The sequence below is a fragment of the Abramis brama genome, assembly GCF_963993115.1.
Source record: "Abramis brama genome assembly, chromosome: 2".
Taxonomy (NCBI): domain Eukaryota; kingdom Metazoa; phylum Chordata; class Actinopteri; order Cypriniformes; family Leuciscidae; genus Abramis; species Abramis brama.
The window spans coordinates 3,579,988-3,601,366 of record NC_139964.1 but is presented as its reverse complement, the minus strand read 5'-3'; the positions used below and the strand labels follow the sequence as shown (position 1 = coordinate 3,601,366).

The 21,379-nt window shown below is 35.1% G+C and overlaps 1 protein-coding gene across 3 annotated transcripts in view; it reads right to left on the bottom strand.

Moving 5' to 3' along the window:
* Positions 1-16,427: 16,427 nt before the first annotated feature.
* The window catches only part of LOC311077514 (apoptosis-associated speck-like protein containing a CARD), a 56,255-nt gene continuing 51,303 nt past the window's right edge, over positions 16,428-21,379 (bottom strand). For 2 of the 3 annotated variants that reach the window (XM_084106058.1, XM_084106059.1), the window contains exons 2-4: positions 20,332-20,604; positions 19,776-19,836; positions 16,428-16,951 (exon numbers count right to left, since the gene is read on the bottom strand). In XM_084106058.1, coding sequence (XP_083962184.1) covers positions 16,654-16,951; positions 19,776-19,836; positions 20,332-20,587 — 615 coding nt within the window. In that variant the 5' untranslated portion in view covers positions 20,588-20,604 and the 3' untranslated portion in view covers positions 16,428-16,653. Of the gene's footprint in view, positions 16,952-19,775; positions 19,837-20,331; positions 20,605-20,733; positions 20,808-21,379 lie in introns of all 3 variants that reach the window. The other variant, XM_084106057.1, reaches the window with a different exon arrangement.

The window sequence follows — 21,379 nt, the reverse complement described above, 5'->3', positions numbered from 1 at the left end:
TGTTAAAATACCAGATTTGTTTTTTTTGTTTTTTACAAAAATACCTTAAATAGTCAATTCACCTTTATTTTTAACACTGATGTATAACACTTTATAAAACAAAAATTAATTCACAGCATCTTCACGGTAATAGACAGGATAACAGAATCAATGATACAAACTTCATCATATGAGACCAATATTCAGATTCTGCTGTAAAGCAGCCCTACAGAAGACAATGGAGTCATTATTTAGCTCAGTTCAGTTCAGTTCAGTTCAGTGTGGATTCAATTCAGTTGAATCACTATGTAAAATTCATTCATTATGAAACCAGTTCAATGTTGCTGCAAAGCAGCTCTACAGAAGACTTTATTTATTAATCAGCTCAGTTCAGTTCATGTTTTTCTCTCAGTGCCAGTGCAGTTGAATCAACACTATTGCTGAATATTAAAGGTCCCGTTCTTCGTGATCCCATGTTTCAAACTTTAGTTAGTGTGTAATGTTGTTGTTAGAGTACACTGTAAAAAATGATTTTATGTCAAAGTAAATAAAACAGGAAAAATCATGTATCTTTTGCTAAGAATCATTTTTAAAAATGAAAACTTTAGTATATTAAGTAAATCCTAATTATATACTCATTTTTTACTTGTAAATATTAGACCTCTAACAGACAAGTAAAATTGACTTCTGACTCTCTGGCATATTTACATGCATTAATTAAGTACTTGAAGCAAATTTTAAAAAATCAAGTAAAATTTAGTCCTTGAAGAACGGAATCTGTGCATGCGCGGAAAGAAGAAAACACGCGATGACTAAGGGATTTCAAATCTCCACTCCAACGGCTCTCGATCGCTCTCGACAGGTAAGCAACAGTAAAAAACTGCATTATATTACGGATTTTTGGATTAATTCAACGATTGTCTTGTCATCACTTCATTCTATACATTTGAAAAGTTTAGTGTTCTTAAGTTTAGAGACGTGCTCCAGAAAAAAAGTTCACGGAGACGTTGTGGCAGAGGCAGAGCCCTGTTTATTTTCTTTCTTTTACAAAAGCACAATGTTTTATTTTGATTGAAAGTGGAAAAAGTAGACATTTAACAGTTTATTTTTTCATATTTCTTAAGTCTGTAATCTTTATGACCAAAAATGACGGAGTATTTTAAGTCTATTTTGCTGCTATGTGAAAAAAGAGCAAAACGCGCTGGCGCGTTTGCCGACCCAAGTGGAATAATGTTATAAATAAAGTTATCGTTCCCTCATCGTGCACAATATAATTCATTCCCTCATTCATTTGCTAAATCGTGCATACTATCTATTAAATGGTCCCTGCTTTTAGTAATCGTGACAACGTTGTAAATTACAATAATTCGTTGCCTTGCTTAAATCAAAACGAATGAAAAATATGTAATGTTACTCCCAAATTCCTAATTCGTGATATCTGCATGCTGTCACATGTTAGCATTAATGTGAGGAAATGACTATGAGAGTAAGGTCATGCAGGATGTTTTTAATGTTTTTAATGATTTGGTATAAATTAAATGAATAATGTGAATGCAAATTAATTAACTTTTAATTTAGAAGTATTTGCTGTTTACTGATTATTGTTTTTTTTCTCTCTTTTATTAATTTCAGGATATTTCTCAAATGCATTCAGTCCTTTGTGCCTCCGTTGCTGTAAACCGGTTGAGAGGGACAAAGAGAGAGACCGAACACATCTGAATTGTTATTATTGTCATAATAGGTTTCTGTAGATGCTTATTTCTTAATAAATTACTCTTAACTGCACATTGTCACACACTCAAAAAAAAAAATTTGTCTAAAAATAAGATTTATGTATTTTAATTGCATAACAAATTCCCATGCATTTGGATTACATAGTTTTAACATAAACCAATCAATAATCTGAATGTGATTCATATTTTTAAGTCATATCTAAATGAAACAGATAAGATTTATGTAATTGTATTAATAAACTGAATGTGATTTATATTTGTCAGTCGTATGTAAATGAAACAGGTAAGATTTATGTAATAGTACACAGAAAAACGTCCATGTTAAATTAACACTGCTCAGTGTTCATATGTGTGCACACTACAGAGTTAAAGCAGTGTTGAAGTTAATGAGATAATTAACTTATGATTGAGCATTAATGATGAACACCTGCTGTTAACAAGCAGAATCACTGAAGGAAAGAGAAACACAAGAACTACAACTGACTTCAGACACAGTCACATTAAATCAGATGAAGATAAAAGAAGACATTAAATCTGTGAAGATCTCAGCAGAGGAGGATTAAACAACTCCACAAACAGCATTACCAGCTTCACTTATTACTAACCAGACTGACTTTATTTCATTTCCGTTTGAATTAAATCAATAGTTATATCTTAAAGTCACCATGATGGTGGTTAGCGTTTGCTTTAGTTGGACTCTTGACCATTGACTCTGTAATGTAAATTTTTCCTGGTTGCTATAATTATGTGTTTATAAGACACATTTGTTGCAGCGAAAAAGCCAAGAGAACATGAGATCAGGTGATGTTGGCTGTTTATTGATGAAGGTGTAATCATCATATTGTGGCCTGAATCACTTATCTTTTTCAGTGTCTAATGCTTTGATTATTGGGGTTATGTGATTTTGTTTTAATTGTTATAGTAGCTGTGTGACCTGACAGCATTAGATCCAACAGTTAATCAAATAATATAAAGAATTTTAAAAACATTTAGTGCATTAAACTTTCGACATTATTACTTGGACATCAATAATCAGTGTATGACTCTCAACAATGGTGACAATCAATGAAATGCTTCATACTGCAGTGCATGCTGGGTACCACCAATCAAAACTCACCCATTTCTCCCAGCATGCATTGTGGCATTAATAAATTATGCATCAGGATTTTTGTATCTTTTGTCACCATTGTTGAGATTCATATGCTGTTTCTTGATGTCTGTGTGAGTCTAAGTAATGCCATAGATGAAAGGTTTTTGTGCACTAACTAATGAAAAAAAAAAAAGTATATTGTTTGATAAACAACACTGTTAGATTTCATGCTATAAAATCAAATGGCTTCTGTTATGAATAAAACAATATTAAAAAGCATTAGACACTGAACAAGATCAGTGAATCAGGCAATTACATGATGACTTTGTCTTCATCATCATCAATAAACAGCCAACATCACCTGATCTCTTTTTCTCTCTGCTTTTTTGCTGCAACAAACATGTTTTATAAACACATAATTATAGCAGCCAGAGAAAATTTTATACTAAAGAGTCAATGGTCAAGAGCCCAACTAAAGCAAACGCTAACCACCATCATGGTGACTTTAAAATATAACTATTGATTTCATTCAAACGGAAATGAAATAAAGTCAGTCTGGTTAGTAATAAGTGAAGCTGGTAATGCTGTTTGTGGAGTTGTTTAATCCTCCTCTGCTGAGATCTTCACAGATTTAATGTCTTCTTTTATCTTCAGTTGATTTCATCTAAGACTGTGGCTGAAGTCAGTTGTAGTTCTTGTGTTTCTCTTTCCTTCAGTGATTCTGCTTGTTAACAGCAGGTGTTCATCATTAATGCTCAATCATAAGTTAATTATCTCATTAACTTCAACACTGCTTTAACTCTGTAGTGTGCACACATATGAACACTGAGCAGTGTTAATTTAACATGGGCGTTTTTCTGTGTACTATTACATAAATCTTACCTGTTTAATTTACATACGACTGACAAATATAAATCACATTCAGTTTATTAATACAATTACATAAATCTTACCTGTTTCATTTAGATATGACTTAAAAATATGAATCACATTCAGATTATTGATTGGTTTATGTTAAAACTATGTAATCCAAACGCATGGGAATTTGTTATGCAATTAAAATACATAAATCTTATTTTTAGACAAAAATTTTTTTGAGTGCAGGTTATCTCTTTTACAACATCAATTGTAAAGTGGCAAAGGTGTCCAAAGTCCTTTGAACATAATTTTTGTTGCCTCTTGTCCCTGAACACACACACACACACACACACACACACACACAAGTAGCTAAGCAAGCTAACCTGTGATTTTGTGGTTAAGCACACACTTACATAACTAACTACAGCAGTTCTTCTTGTGGACACACACACACACACACACACACACACACACATGTTTACATTGATATCTAAATTAGGACATTGTTTAGACTTCTACTGTTTTATATACAGTTAGTTGAACATATTGTAACCTAACCATAACCACACTATTACAACCCCAAAAGATTTTTTCAGCTTTAGCTCACTTCTGCGTACCAATTTGTCCCCAAAATATGGTAAGGTAGGTATGTATACACACACACACACACACCATTCTGTAAAAAAATGATCATCATTTTAACAGTAAAAGACCATTTTTTTTATTATATATATATATATATATATATTTATATATACATATATTAGTGCTGTCAATCGATTACAAAAATTAACTAGATTAATCACAAAAACTGTGATTAATCACACTTAGAAACACTTACATTTAGTTTATGTTTTTTATAATGTAATAATTTCACAGTTAATCTCAAAAAAATAATGTAGAGACAACATAAAGACAGTATATTTTAAATACCCGTTTAATATCATATTTTTATGAATGAATGTCATTATCACTGATACTAATACAGCTATTGATGTCTGTTAATGTAAATTATTCGCATGCGTTAACGCGTTAGTAGGCTATTTATAGTATTTTTACGTATTAGTATTTATCACCTTAAGGAAAAGCAACTTGTGATGAACTTTGACTCATCATATTGTTTTGTCTTCTCAACCAGTGTTTTTGAGGTGCACATTAAGTTTATTATAATCTAAGACTGAGCCTGGTTTTTCTAAAAAAAAATTCTCCATTCAGTCACCTGACAGAGTTTGCGTTCCTTGCCACTGTCACCTCTGGCTTGCTTAGTTGGGGACACTTAAAGGTCACGTTTTTGTGTGTTTTTGAAGCTTTGATTGTGTTTACAGTGTGCAATATAACATGTGTTCATGTTTTGCGTGTAAACAAACACAGTATTTTTCACACAATTTACTTATCTGTATACCGCTGTTTTCACTGTCCTAAGAATGGGCTGATGACTTCCTTGTTCTATGAAGTCCCTCCTTCAGAAATACGTAACGAGTTCTGATTGTGCCAGCGGTTCCTGTGTTGTGATTCGACAGCAGCTTAGCGCACGTTGCCCTGAAAGGTCACACCTCTTACCATAACGTCAGAGAATGTAGACGGGCTCTGATAACGTGGAGATGCATGCGCTCAGTGCCAATCAAAGGTGACTGGACTCCGGGATGAAAATAACAGCGTCTCGACGACATGCGCGACAAACACACTCTACAAACGCAACTTCTTCCTCTTCTCCGTGGGAGCGCAACAAGACCACGCCCCCTTTTTTGTATATTCCTGTGGGCGGAGGTCAGTGAAAAAACTGTTCTACTGACGTCATTAAAGGAGGAAGTAGAGGGATGTAGTCCAAATCGGCCGTTCGATGTAGGCGACTTCTGTTAAATAAAATATCTCACTTGGCATTGAACTTTGAGCTTTATAATTTTACAGATATTAATTAAGCTGGGACCGAGGTGGGTCTTGTGCATTTTGCCCACTTGGGTCCCACCTAGTACTAAGTGCAATCCTACATGAAATCCATCTGGGCAATTATGGAACCCCGCGGACAATCCTACATGGGGCCCATTTTTCAGCCCATTTCATACCCATATGGGCCCCACATACAAATGTTGGCTGGGTTTATACTCTAACAACAACATTACACACTAACTAAAGTTTGAAACATGGGATCACGAAGAACGGGACCTTTAATATTCAGCAATAGTGTTGATTCAACTGCACTGGCACTGAGAGAAAAACATGAACTGAACTGAGCTGATTAATAAATAAAGTCTTCTGTAGAGCTGCTTTGCAGCAACATTGAACTGGTTTCATAATGAATGAATTTTACATAGTGATTCAACTGAATTGAATCCACACTGAACTGAACTGAACTGAACTGAACTGAGCTAAATAATGACTCCATTGTCTTCTGTAGGGCTGCTTTACAGCAGAATCTGAATATTGGTCTCATATGATGAAGTTTGTATCATTGATTCTGTTATCCTGTCTATTACCGTGAAGATGCTGTGAATTAATTTTTGTTTTATAAAGTGTTATACATCAGTGTTAAAAATAAAGGTGAATGGACTATTTAATGTATTTTTGTAAAAAAAAAAAAAATCTGGTATTTTAACATTATTTCAGTTAATTAAATACAGCTATTTTTACTGTACATTTTCTCTAAAGTTTAATCTGTTGAAAAAAATGTTGCAATCATTTTCATAGTAAAGTTTTGGCAAACACAGTGGCTGTTTTTTGTTGTTGTTTTGTTGTAAGAGTGCATAAGGCATTCTCTGATAGTTATAATGAGTAATTACATTGGGCAAATAATTCCATTGAAAAGCAAACATAAACAAAATGGCAGGGTGACTTCAAAAGAATGCCCAATAATAAATTAGTAAAAATGCTTTATAATGGTTTTCAGAAGTTACCAAAATTGTGTTTGATAATTTAACAAAGATACCGAAAAACCATAAAGCCTAAATCCAGCATAGAGGGGTTCAGCGTGCGTGCGTGCGTGTGTGTGTGTGTGTGTGTGTGTGTGTGTGTGTGTGTGTGTGTGTCTCAGAGAGGGCGTAAGAGGACAGAGTCCTCTGGGCGTATTACAGATAGATCTTAACTTTAGAATCCAATCTTATCTGTTTGGTAACCATAGCAGTTACAGATAGTACCTCATTTAGGACAAAATTATTACAGAATAACATTTCCAGTAACACTTTACAAGTAACAGTACATGAATAATCATGTTTTGATGAATGCCTGAACGCAGAAAGGTTTTAAAGTTAAGTTGATGTTTTAATGGTTATATTTGGTCATGGGTTTGTAGTTTAAATTTATATCAAGCAATATTCTTCTTTAGTGGACTCAATGAAAAACTGTAACATACTGCTAAACATATTACAATAAGAGAACTGTAAAATTAATATTAAATTGCTGTCACCTCTGCTGCCAATATTTCACTGTTAATTTGTTATTTAAGAGTGTTATAGTGTTATTAAGGTCAGCTTGCCTATTTCCTTTTATGGTCTAAACAGCGTTTTCCAGTGAACCATCCATCCTGATTTAGCAGAAAACTGAAAAAGGAAAAGCAGTGAGACACTGCACATTATTTTAATGACACACTCCACAAGATAAGATATATCAGCCCAAAAGTGACTGAAACCTTCCGTTCGTCTCAGTATTATAAGGCTGATCTGAACAACAAAAAAAATTAAAAATAAGTAATTACTTAATGAGCTAGTTTAATGAGTTAGTTCACCAAAACATATACAAATCAGCCATTACCAGGGTGAGAAAATTATGTTGTTTTTTTTTTGTGATATAAAGAAATTCCAGTACATATTTGTACCAACGTGATCCCATACCTCAGGAATCAATTCACACATTAAAAGGTCGATATGTTCAAGCTTTTTGTCCTTCTTTTGCTCAAACACAATGTTGTCGATGTGTCCTAGAAGTTCCTCAGCATGTGCTGACAAGGCTGGATGAAAGCTCTTAGGTTTTGCCATTTTCCCAGTCTTCATTTGCCACCATTTGTTCCACGTGGGTTTCAGTGAGCCTTTCACAATTCCTTAGAACAACTCCTGAAAAAAATAGTTAGTACAGCAAACAATATCTAGACATTTTTAATTTTGTAAAATCTTATATGTACCTGAATTTCAGTGTCACTGACGAGAGCAAATTCCTTTTTTTTCCACCTCCTCAACTGTCCTATTTTTAAAAAATCATCGATCTACTTGAATTATTAAACTTAAGTTGGTTTATATGAATGAGGACACACATTTTACACATACCTTTTATACGTCATATGCTGAACAGCTTATGCTACCCATTGATGATGATGATGATATCTTCTCAGATGCCACAGATCTTCTCCCTGTATAACCTCGTTTTTCATACACTGTTAGCCCTTGCTGTAAAAAAAGGCGTAATTCAGACAGTATCATACCATTTTCCATTAAAACAGTAATATACCGTAGAAAACAAAAATAGCCTACAGGAATATACTGCAAATGAACAGTGCTCAAAATCGACACTCAGAGGATGTTTTCCCAATCACACCCAATACCCTCATTCACTATTCCCTACATTAGTTCACTAATATAGTCCACTTGACAGAGTGAATGAAAAGAAGTGAGTGAATTGAGACACTGATGAACACCTGATAAGCAGAATCACTGAAGGACAGAGAAACAAGAACAGAAAAAAGAGAAACACAAGAACTACAACTGACTTCCAGCAACACTGAGTGTGAAACCAGTTTACAAACCAGTTTACGATTATTTCTTTCATACATGTACAAAAGTTCTTGTTGAGAATTAACAGAGATTTAGTTAATAATAAAATTTGTTGTCACCATGATGGAGATCAGTATTTGCTTTAGTTGGTCTCTTGTCTCTTGACTTCTTACCATTCATCTCTCTCTGACTACTGTAACAATGAGTTTATAAAAACACATTTGTTATGGCAAGAAAAAGTTGATCAGGTATTTTTATTCTTTTGTGATGATGTCACAGTCATCTTGGATTATCTGATTTTCAGATTTTTTCTGTATATATTCATTGAAATTATGGGTATGTCATATTTAGCATAAATCTGTCTATCTACAAAATGAAATCAAAATTTCTGTAATCATGTCTTCTGAAAAATAACAATCATATAGTGCATTCAATTTTATTTTACTCCTGCTTGACTCAGACACACACTCAGATATCAACAATCAGCATATGAATCTCAACAATGGTGAAAAGTTTCATGTCGCAATGCATGCTGGGTTCCAGGATAATATAAAACTCCCAGCATGCACTGCTGCATGAATAAAAAAAAAATAAAAAAAAATATTGCCACCATTGTTGAGATTAATGTGCTAAATTGTGATATCTCTGTGTTTCTAAAACATAGTGTAGCTCTGTTTTTTTTTTTTGGTTTATGCATGATGTGTTAAAAAAAAGGATTCATAGCAATTTATTGCTGTAGTTTCACAGTAGTGCTAATGTAACACTTTTGATCGAGGATAAAACTCTGAATGAATAAGAATTAATTCCTTAGTGAATGAACAAGCAATATGATGATTTTGTCATCATAATCATTATAACTGCAATCATTCATAAACTGTGTGTGCACACAAGTGTGACTTGCAACAACACAGTAGCAAAAGAAAAATGAATGCTTTAGCATCTGCATCCCTACTAAAGCAAGCACTGATCTCTATAATGGTAACTTCAAAACAAACATTTTCAATTAAACATCTTAATAACAACTTCTGTAGATGTATGACAGAAATAAAGTCATACTGGTTAATAATAAGTGTAATAATGTGTAATGGCTGGAAGTCAGTCGTAGTTATTGTGTTTCTCTATTTTCTGTTCTTGTGTTTCTCTTTTCTTCAGTGATTCTGCTTGTTAACAGCAGGTGTTCATCACTAATGCTCAACAATCACTTACATATTCCCTTAAAGGGTTAGTTCACCCAAAAATGAAAATTCTGTCAGTAATTACTCACCCTCATGTTGTTCCAACCGCGTAAGACCTTCGTTCATCTTCGGAACACAAATTAAGATATTTTTGATGAAAACTGAGCCCTGTCTCACTCCTCCGTAGGCTGCTATGTGACCGAAACTTGCTGGCCCAGAAAAGTTATTAAAGAGATCGTTAATATAGTCCAAGTGACTCCAGTGGCTCAATCTTAAGTATATCAAGCGACGAGAATACTTTTTGTGCGCAAAAACAAACAAAAATAACAACTTTATTCCACTATTCATTTCCTTCTCTCTGGACCTCTAGTTGGTTCGCGTAGTGTTTTTGCGCAGCGCGTCTGTGTTACACGTCACCACGTAGGCTCACTATTGGCCGACGCCGGTCATGTGTGTGATGCGTGATGACGTGCAACACAGACGCGCAGCGCAAAAACACTACGAGGCCCAGAGAGAAGGAAATGAAAAGTGGAATAAAGTCGTTATTTTTGTTTGTTTTTGCGCACAAAAAGTATTCTCGTCGCTTGATATACTTAAGATTGAGCCACTGGAGTCACTTGGACTATATTAACGATCTCTTTAATAACTTTTCTGGGCCAGCAAGTTTCGGTCACATAGCAGCCTATGGAGAGGTGATCCAGCTCTCAGATTTCATCAAAAATATCTTAATTTGTGTTCCGAAGATGAACGAAGGTCTTACGCGGTTGGAACATCATGAGGGTGAGTAATTACTGACAGAATTTTCATTTCTGGGTGAACTAACCCTTTAATTATCTCACTGCAACATTGTCTCAATGTTACTTTTACTCTTTGTAGTGTGGATTTCCTGTGGGGTTGAAAGGGTTAACAGTGTAAGATAAAAAGACACACCCACAAAATGTATTTTAACAGTAATAAACTGTAAGTTATAAAACTGTTTTATACTGGCAACACTGTTGCCAGTAGTTTACTGTAAAATAAATTTTTTGGGTCACCATTGTGCAGAAGAGTAGAGCCTGTGCTTCAGTCCAGGAGAAGATCTACAAGCATTGATGATATGCTGCATGTTGCTTTATTTAACAGGCGGTGACTGTGTAGTTGCTGAGCCAGTGGAAATCTCTTTATGTTCAGTAGTTTTTTAGTGGTCTCAAATGAAAGAAGTTCACAGTAATACTTTGCTCACATTATTAATGCATTATAAATTTTAGTTAATACATTTAAATGACAGTTGGTCAATTTAAGGCAGTCGGTTTCTGCAAGTGAAATTAGTTAACTTGAGTTTTAATTCAGTGCATTTTTACAGAAACAAACTAGATTACAGTAAAGAACTGTACAATTAACAGTATTTTACTGGCAACAGTGTTGCCAGTATTTTACTGTAAAAAAACCCGGTAAGGTCTAACAGTGTAGAGGTCCATTTGTCCCTCACCTCCATTTCTGCCATCTAATGCCATCTAATGCAATAAACACAGTTGTTAAAGTAATGTAGATGTAATACATTAAAAAACAGCATTTATTTAACTTACTGTACAACCCAAACCCCCACAGTTGTTAGAGTCAGCCAGCCTCCACTGTTCTGGGTACTCAACAGTCCATTTTCCCAACTATTTCGGAAGGCATTGCTTTTGTATAAAAGAAAACAGAAATTAAGAAATGTACATTAGTAAATAAAGATAACAATTTTGTCATTTACAAAGCATATAATAGTATAGCCAGGTCCATGGCCTGTGGTTTCCCTTTTCAGTGCTCTGTCCACCAACACTTCTTGGAATAAGGACCGTGTCATTCTCATCTTAAAATATAAGTAAGTAAATAAGTAAGTAAATGTGTCCTCTGCCCCTGAAATTTATTTCATAGATTTTCATTTACCTTTAGACAAGAAATGTGACTGTCATCCACATGTTTCTTAAGGATCGCCACCAGAGAACGAACGTGTGCACCTGTAAAGCAGTTCCACCATGTGCTTTACAGAGCTGTGCAATCCTTGTGTCAAGAATCTAAAAGAAATAGTGGATTTCAATAAAATGTTGTTGAATAATATAAGAAGTACATATAGGAGGTTTGTGTACAAACGCCCATACAAATAAGCTGCCATTGGACGCATATGAAGGGCTTGTCTGAGTCCGTAGCACTAAGTTTCATCCCAAAATTCCTCCAATCATGCAATCATGTCTATGTCTCAGCACCCTCTAACAGAATCCAAGGTTTCGATAGAAACTTTATTTTTCGACCCAAAAAATCTATAAGATTGAATATTATATAATATATAACAGACTTCCATTTATTTGACATCTTACCTCCTCTAGCTCAAAGATGTGAAAGCGATCCACTGAAAACTGAACAATTTCTGTAAACACGTTTGGATCAGTCACAAATCTTTGCCAAAGTTACTTATTGTACATTTATACATTTCATAGATTTTTTGGGTCGAAAAATAAAGTTTCTCTAATATTCTCAAAACCTTTGATTCTGTTAGAGGGTGCTGAGACATAGACATGATTGCATGATTGGAGGAATTTTGGGATGAAATTTAGTGCTACGGACTCAGACGAGCCCTCCAATAGCCTTTTAATGTCACAACATCCTAACAGTGAGTGATGTTGCACAAGTGGAAATGACACCAAGGTTCAACGAGCTAACTACGTCTGCTGCGTTGTGCCTTCTAGCTTGCCCATCAATGTAAAAACAGTGAGTGATGTTCCATAGCACAACAGACTTTGCAAGTGTACAGTTGCATGTGACATGTTGTAGCATGATTGTGTGTTTTTGCATAGTTCCCTCTAGCCAGTCCATGACAACAAGTCCAGCCTCCTCGCCTACCAGGTCACGACCCCACCATGCAAAGGGGAAATTGACTGGCTGCATCATGGTTCCACAAAGAATTGACAGCACATAAAACATGAATTTACTTCAAACTAAAGATTTGACTTTATATACAGCAAAAGACACTGCATCTATTTGTCTCATTAGCTCTCAAAAAACTTTAACCTTGCAGTTCATTAAATATTTTAACACATGCAGCTAACTCAACATTAATTGTTTTTTAATCTTCACAATGTATAGCCAGAGGACCATCACAAAAGTATACTAGAGTATGTCTGTTTAAAGCTGTTTTGTATTGTTGTGTATTTAAAAAAGCTCTATAAATGTTAAATATTAAATATTTAATTAAATGTATTACATCTCATAATTCAGTTGAATTCATTATGAATTGTATTGTGTAATTTTTATTTAATTTTTATATAAGTTTTGGTTCACTAATTTTATTACATTAAATGTTATTGTGTTGTATGATGTTCTGTTTTAAGAATTAATTATGACATTAATCATATGCATTAGTACACAAATGGCATAATTGTAATTAAAAAAAGTATATTATGCCCTATTGCTTAATAACAAATAACTTTGTCACAAAACATAGTGTTACGTCCTTAGGGACGTTTATAGTGTTTTTGGTGTGTTTTGTGTGTTTCTCTTTTTGGTCTCTTGTCTCTCTTTTTTTCACTTTCTCAGGCTGTCGCTGATTGGCTGTTTTGCCTGTCAGTCATGCGTAATGAGTTGAGTGGGTGTGTCATGTGAGGCGGGATCCTCATCACTTTGATGCTTGACACCTGGAGAAGCCCTACTTAAAGGGTTAGTAGTTTTGTTTCTTTTTGCTTGATTTAGTTTTGTTAAGTGTCATGTTAACCGTGCCTTGTTTTTGATTGCCCCAAAAACTTCTTATTTGTGAGCTCTGAAAGATTTAAACAGCTCTTCAAAGCTGGGATAAGCGGAAAGGAGGAGAGGGGATAGGTAAGACCCACGTGACATACATTTACACACTTAGTTGGATTTTTGTCTATATACACTAGGTTAGGGATTCGTGCCACCCTCTGTATTTTTGTTTTATTAGTTAAAGTAGTTTTGTTACGACGTCACGGACGTTGAAGACTTTTTCTTTGATCTTTCTTTTTTTTTAGTTTAGGATTAGATGGTTTAGTTCCTTTTTGATTTATGTTATTTTTGTTTGTTTGGCACAATCCTGTTTTCTCTTTTGCTCCTTCCGTTTTTTTGTTCATATGTAAAATATTATTTTTATTAAATTAAGTTTACTTGATTTTGTTTTGTCTCTCTTGGTTCTCATTTCTTTCGGTGATAAATGGTGTCATAATTGGCTTAATGTTCCCCTTCTAAAATATCTAGACGGTTGTGAGCCAAAGAAGGGTCATAACACATACCTAAAATTTTTATTTCTTTCATTAATCAGGATAAAAATAAAAGATTATTATATGAATTAAGGGTTTTGATTGATTACATTAAGATTTGTGATGCCGTAATTTTATTACACTGTTCTTTAGTCAAGGCTAGACAACCAATTAATATTTATACTAAGTACCCACAAAACATAGCTAGCATTCTGTCATTTATTTAAATGTCTAAACTGTTAATAAGAAAAATAGTTATAATTATAACATTATATAGACATAATTATAATTGCATTACGAATTGCTGTGAATACGGTAACCCAGCCAGCAGAGCCATGTGGGGCCCAAATGGGTTTGACCTGGGCTATCTAACTGGGACCCAGCCAGTTTTGCACCCAGTTTCCATGTAGGCCCCACATGGATTTGCCCAGATGAAATGAACACTGCTTAGTGTGCACACTACAGGCTGTTTAATGTAACACTTAATCAGTGTTGGAGGTAATGAGATAATTAAGTGATTGAAAAATGATTTTGTATTAGTGAAGAACACCTGCTGTTAACAAGCATAATCACTGAAGGAAAGAGAAACACAAGAACTACTTCCAGCCACAGCCTTGGATGAAATCAACTGAAGATAAAATACATTACATCTCTCAAGATCTCATTAAACAACTCCACAAACAGCATTACCAGCTTCACTTATTACTAACCAGACTGACTTTATTTATGTCAGACATCTACAGAAGTTCGTATTAAGAATTAAGAAGAGGTTTAGATGTTGATTACTTATTTGAATGTAATAGTTTGATTTGATGTTACCATTGTGGCGATCAGTGTGTGCTTTAGTCGGGCTCTTGACTTTTCAACATTTGTTTTTCTCTGGCAGCTGTGTCTGTTTGTTATGATGAAAACAGCAAGAGAAAATATAATCAGATGCTGTAAGCTGATTGATGATAAGAATATAATCATCATATATTGGCTTAACTCATTGATATTATGTGGGAGGTTTATACGGGTAGTATGTTATTAATTCTGTTTTATTGTTGTGATTCTACAGCAAGAAAATAATAGAATTTAATCAGAACATCAAATGATTTTTAACACACCATTTACATATATTGGGCTCCTGTTAGTTTTACTCACACACAGACATCAAGAATCAGCATATGAATCTCAACAATGGTGACATGCTTCAATGGTGCAATGCATTCTGAGTGCATCATACGAAACTTATCCATGGCTCCCAGAATGCATTGCACCATTGAAGCATGTCAGAAGCAATAAGTAATCAACATCTAAACCTCTTCTTAATTCTTAATACGAACTTCTGTAGATGTCTGACAGAAATAAAGTCAGTCTGGTTAGTAATAAGTGAAGCTGGTAATGCTGTTTGTGGAGTTGTTTAATGAGATCTTGAGAGATGTAATGTATTTTATCTTCAGTTGATTTCATCCAAGGCTGTGGCTGGAAGTAGTTCTTGTGTTTCTCTTTCCTTCAGTGATTATGCTTGTTAACAGCAGGTGTTCTTCACTAATACAAAATCATTTTTCAATCACTTAATTATCTCATTACCTCCAACACTGATTAAGTGTTACATTAAACAGCCTGTAGTGTGCACACTAAGCAGTGTTCATTTCATCTGGGCAAACCCATGTGGGGCCTACATGGAAACTGGGTGCAAAACTGGCTGGGTCCCAGTTAGATAGCCCAGGTCAAACCCATTTGGGCCCCACATGGCTCTGCTGGCTGGGAAGGCAGTATCAGGGCAGTAAAGCTCAGGTAAAGCTCAGCTAGTACGATCATCGGATAACGTTAGCTGTATGCTATGATACTATCTAAGCTAACTAAAAATACACTAACAGCGAGAAATGTTTCATATCACAATCTATAGCTTCGGTTAAATACTAGTATATGAAACGTATAAGTTTAAATACATTAATGACTCGTTATAACGTAGGACAAACGTATTCTATAATAAAGTGGTTTTGTATGATTTGTAACCAGGCACTAAAGCGATTACCCATAAAACGTGCTTTGAACCAATCGGATTGCTTGGGTCCTCAGCTCGGACTCATCTCTTCAGTATGACTCATTTGTTCACCACAGCGGCCAATACAAACCAGCACAGATTCGGCTACATAATAAGGAGCTTAAATTATTATTATTATTATTATTATTATTAAATGTCATCTTGTTGTGTTGGTGGGTGCAAGAATCTAAAAAAATGAATATGCTGTATCTGGAATTTTTATTTGTAGAAAATATTCACATCATTAAAATTGCACTGTAATGTCACTCTTTACATTGCCGTCTTCTTGGTGCTGACTAGGCAGAACTGCGGATCGTACCACAAAAGTCTTGTACATGGCCATTCAGCACATAGTTATAGGCATCTAAAGATTTATATGCCCTCAGTTTCTCTTTACCCCTCGGTTTCTCTAGGTATGTGTAGAAGTCAGGCCACTCAACCGCAGGTAGAGTTAACATTAATCCTGTCAGATGGTCCATCCATTGACTGAGTGTGTACGGGTCAGCCAATCTGATTCCGTCCGTTAAAATTAACTTTTGCAAATAACAATCGCAGTCCTGGACAGTGAGTGACCTTACACATTAAGATAAAATCAGATTTTCTCCAGTTATTGTTAAAAAACAAGTTAACAATACAGACATAATGCTTTCAATGACGGAATTTATTGAAGATTTAAAAAGTCATTTGGTTAGTAAAAAAACACATACATTTAGTAGATTTCTTTGTAATGTTAGTATGAATTAATATTTTGGAAGATAGTAAAAGCTGCTATGTATATTTGGTTAAAGCAATATTTTTCCTGAATCATCACTAGAAAAGTCTTCAGTTTATGTTCAGCAGTTTTACACACAGCTTGAGCTGACCAATGTTCAAAAGTGGTAAAGCTTCTCTTCCTGAAGAACTGAGATGAATTTAGCCTTCACAGGATCTCTGCGTTTGCGTATAATGTTACAGATCTTTCTCATGCTCTCCTGACTGGTTGAACTCTGTGTGATTTCTGAATATTGTTCCTCATGAATTAGTTTCTGCTGACACAGTTTATCTGCAATGATCTGGACATTTGTAACCCCCTGAATGAGATCTGACCAATGGTTATCAAAATATCTTGCTTTATCTGCATCAGTATTCAGACACGGCTCGTCTTTCTCCAGATGTTTCTCAGAGAACCTGTAGCACAGAGAGAAGCAGAATGAAAGAGTGAAACAAACAGGCTACAAAGTTAAGACTGATACTAGCAAGTATATGATGTAACTGAAAAATAAGCAAATATAAGCATTTCATGACAGGCAGGAAAAATACATGGCCTGTCATTTTTTTTAAAACACTCACCATTGGCAGGCGTGACAGTTTTTTTTTTTTTTTTTCTGTTTTCTTGTCTACATGGAAGTAGGGCTGGGCGATATATCGCACGATATTGTTATGCGCATCTCATCAGTAAAGCCGGTTCCTTGATTAGTAGTAAATCACCATCACCTGCTTTCAGATGGAGCGGCATTTACTACAAAGAGCCGTAGTTAACTGACAAGCTGAGCCATATCGCATTAATTATCGCAGCGATACGTCCGCGATAATTAATGCGATATGGCTCAGCTTGTCACAGGGTTCGTACACTTTTTCCAAGGCCAAATTCAAGCACTTTTCAAGCACTTTCCAGGTCCATTTTAAAGCTTTTTCCAGCACCTTACACTACCGTAAATTACATACCAATACATAGTTAAAATTCTTATTTAGTGTTTTTATCACATCAAAAGAGATAAACAGCCAAATGTTTCATAATAGCAGAGGGCTGCACAATATAGAAGAAAAATGAGATATGCGATAACTATACGATAATGCTTAAAGTGTGTCAAATTAACTTAAATTATCTTTAAAATATCTTTAAAATGATATAACCTACACATACGTGTTTCACATTCTTTTTGTGATGAGAAAATATCCCTACAACTTCAAGACAGTGAACATCAGTGTTTTACTGTAGCATAAGAAGTGTTATTTTAACATCACTGGGGTTTAGGGGTTCAGGTTATCCTACATTAGGTTTATTTAACAACAGAAACTGATTAATCAAATGTAAAAATAAACACTGCTTAGTTTTCACTGCATGAATTAAATATACTGATTCTTATTAAAGCTACAAAAGTTAGCCTATTCAGCCAAAAGCAGTGAGTAATTTTCTTTGTCTTTTGTTCATGACCCCAGTTATTGCAAGCCGTTGCGATATGCAATTATGCATATTGTAATATATACATTTGCAATATTTTGATATATTGTGCAGCCCTAATATTTAAGCCAATCACAAGTTTTATTCTTCAAAATGTATCACTAAGTATATGAATAATATACTTTTCATTATATTAATGTCCAAATATTGCTGACCAGATAATGTGATTTATAGGCTGTAAAACTGAATTAATTTCAAATATGAAGACTTATTCAGAGAAATATTCAGAAATATTTGACAGGCCTTCCCGTTTTGGGACACATTCTTGATATAGACAAGTTTTGAACAATATCTGAGTGCACAGGCACCTGCCTGATAAATGTATTTCATTGCCAAGATGTCTTGGGCCAAGACATAACGTTAGCTAATACATTTACTGGAATAGAGCAGTGTAAATATTGCATAGGGCCATCCTAAACCTTACAGTAACAGTATACTACTTATGACACTGACTGATTTCAGTTCAGCAATCAACGACTGTTGTTATGCACTGGGCTAACGTTTGCAGGTTAATTTGCACGTTACAGTTCTGTAATTTTGGCAATGTTCACTGCATATTCCACAAATGAACATAACGGACATGCAATACTTACATTACATTATCACACCAAGTACTCTCAGTCACTAATGGCCCTTTCAGATAGGACGCGGACCGCGCTGCGCTATGAAATGAAACCGATATATTTCAATGGCTTGCGCCGCGCGACTCGGACCAAAGTGGAGCTCAGCGAGTAAAAACGGTGCATCCAAACAACCGCGGAAATCAAAATGAAAACTCCGCCTACTTTTGCTCTGGCCAGCGTAACGCAAATCAATCTGTATCTGATTCTGAAGGGCTAATTTTTTTTTTCTCCATTTAATAAAGAACTATTTCGTCAGAAAGATATTCCTTGTGAAAGAAATACAGTTACAAATTCAAGCATTTTCAAGCATTTTATCTAAAATTCAAGCACTTTTCAAACCTTGAAAACACAACATCAAAATTCAAGCACTTTCAAGGATTTCAAGCACCCGTACGAACCCTGTTGTCAGTTAACTACGGCTCTGTGTTGTAAATGCTGCTCCGTCTGAAAGCAGGTGATGGCGATTTACTACTAATCAAGGAACCGGCTTTACTGACGAGATGCGCATAACAATGTCATGCGATATATCGCCCAGCCCTACATGAAAGCTATATTCTCTATCAATTAGCTAAAGTATTCCTCACATGTATTATACACTGAACAAAATGATAAACGCAACACTTTTGTTTTTGCCCACATTTTTCATGAGCTGAACTCAAAGATCTAAGACTTTTTCTATGTACACAAAAGGCAATTGTGCTGTGTGATAAAACTGCACATTTTAGAGTGGCCTTTTATTGTGGCCAGCCCTAAGGCACACCTGTGCAATAATCATGCTGTCTAATCTGCATCTTGATATGCCACACCTGTGAGGTGGATGGATTATCTCAGCAAAGGAGAAGTGCTAACACAGATTTAGACAGATTTGTGAACAATATTTGAGAGAAATGGCCTTTGTGTACATAGAAAAAGTCTTAGATCTTTGAGTTCAGCTCATGAAAAATGGGGACAAAAACAAAAGTGTTGTGTTTATAATTTTGTTCAGTATAAATCAGTGTTTTAAAGGTGAAAAAAACATTAAATGACTAAGTTTACAGAAAGTGGGCTAGTTTGTTTTGTAAAATTGCAAGTATCAAGACGATGATATCATATTATCTTGGATGTTTTTTTGTTGTGAAGAGAATATTGAACTATTAGTCAGACTCACCCGGTTGTGTGTGTACCACTGTTGTTTCTCTCAGGACTCTGTTTAATGTCCCTCAGAGACACTGTAGAGAAATAATCAATATTAAATATCAATATTAAATTAAATCCAAATATAGAGTGAAAGTGTTGTTGAGTGTGTGTAAGTGTGAGATTGTGTGCGTGTGTTTGTGTGAGTGAGTGTGAGAATGAGTGTGTGAGTGCATTTGTGTGTGTGAGTGAGTTTGTGTGTGAGTGTGTGTAATATTCACGTAAGCACTGAATATTTGCAACACTGATTTACAGCGCCACGGCAAGGTTGCTGTGGGATATTGGTTTGGCGCCAGTGTTACTCATACTATGTGACGTGGAGACGGCTGCACGTTGGCTAATAAAAGTCCCAAGTTTGTTCGGTACTCGCTGTACATCTCCTTATTTATGACTGCACGCCCTGTGCAATATAAGTAGTAAAACAAGAACAAGACAGTGTGTGTGAGTGAGTGAGTGTTTGTGTGTGTGTGAGAGTGAGAGAGAGAGTGTGTGTGTGTGTGTGTGTGTGTGTGTGTGTGTGTGATTATTACCTTTCTTGTGTTTGTTCTCTAACTGTTCGGCCAGATTATTCTGGTTGATCTTCCTCAGGATGTTCACTGTGATCTTCACAGCTTCTTCTGGTCCTAAACGTGCCACCATCGTGTCCACTGTGTCTAAGATATCTGCGTTCTCTATTTCAGAAGTTGAAATACGCTCATGTTTCTTCAAGTACCACTGAAAGCGCTTCAGTTCATCTTTGACTAGATCCCTCAGTGAGTTCTCAAGCAGCTCCTCAACAGGAGCCATATTCCTTCACAGATTCACTTCAGCAGAACAAAGAGAAAAAAGACAAAGTAATTACACTCTAAACACATGGATCACAAAACTAAAGCAATGTTTAAATGGAGCTTTAAGCCAAGATCCCTTCAATTAAAAATTAATGAGGTTTTTACTTTCCAACAGGTTTCATTTACTGCCATCTTCTGGTCAAACAGCAGAAGTACATGTCCCATTACAGCAGCTCATCCTGAAATATGTCCTGTATTATTCATCAAAGTATTTATAAACTAACCATGTAGATATAAGTGTCACACACACACAAGTGTCTCTCCTGGACTTATGGTCTATTCACCTCCACTCGCAATCAGTGACACACAAATGAAGGGCCTCATTATTTTTACTCGCCTCAAATGCATCCCATATACAGTAGTCCACATTTGAAGTGGATCAAAAAAAGTTCATCAAAGTTCTCCTAAGACAAGAACAGGTATTGCTCAAAATTCATGTTTAACTTTGATGAAAGGTTTCAATCCACTTCAAATGTTGACTACTGTAGTATTAGTGGTCAGTTATCAGGATAATACAAACCATGTTGGCCTATTGTTTTAAACTATTGTTTAATCAAAAGAAATAATCCAAGCACATAAACCTTCCTATGGAGGATTAAATAAGATTAAATTTAAGCATTAACATGTATGATTTTGTAACTTGTATCACTGACACTGTACCACAATTTTACATTTCTTATAAGTGCTGAATAACAGACATTTTAAAAAAAAGATACAAACAAACTCTTTTCACACTACACTTAACCTCGTT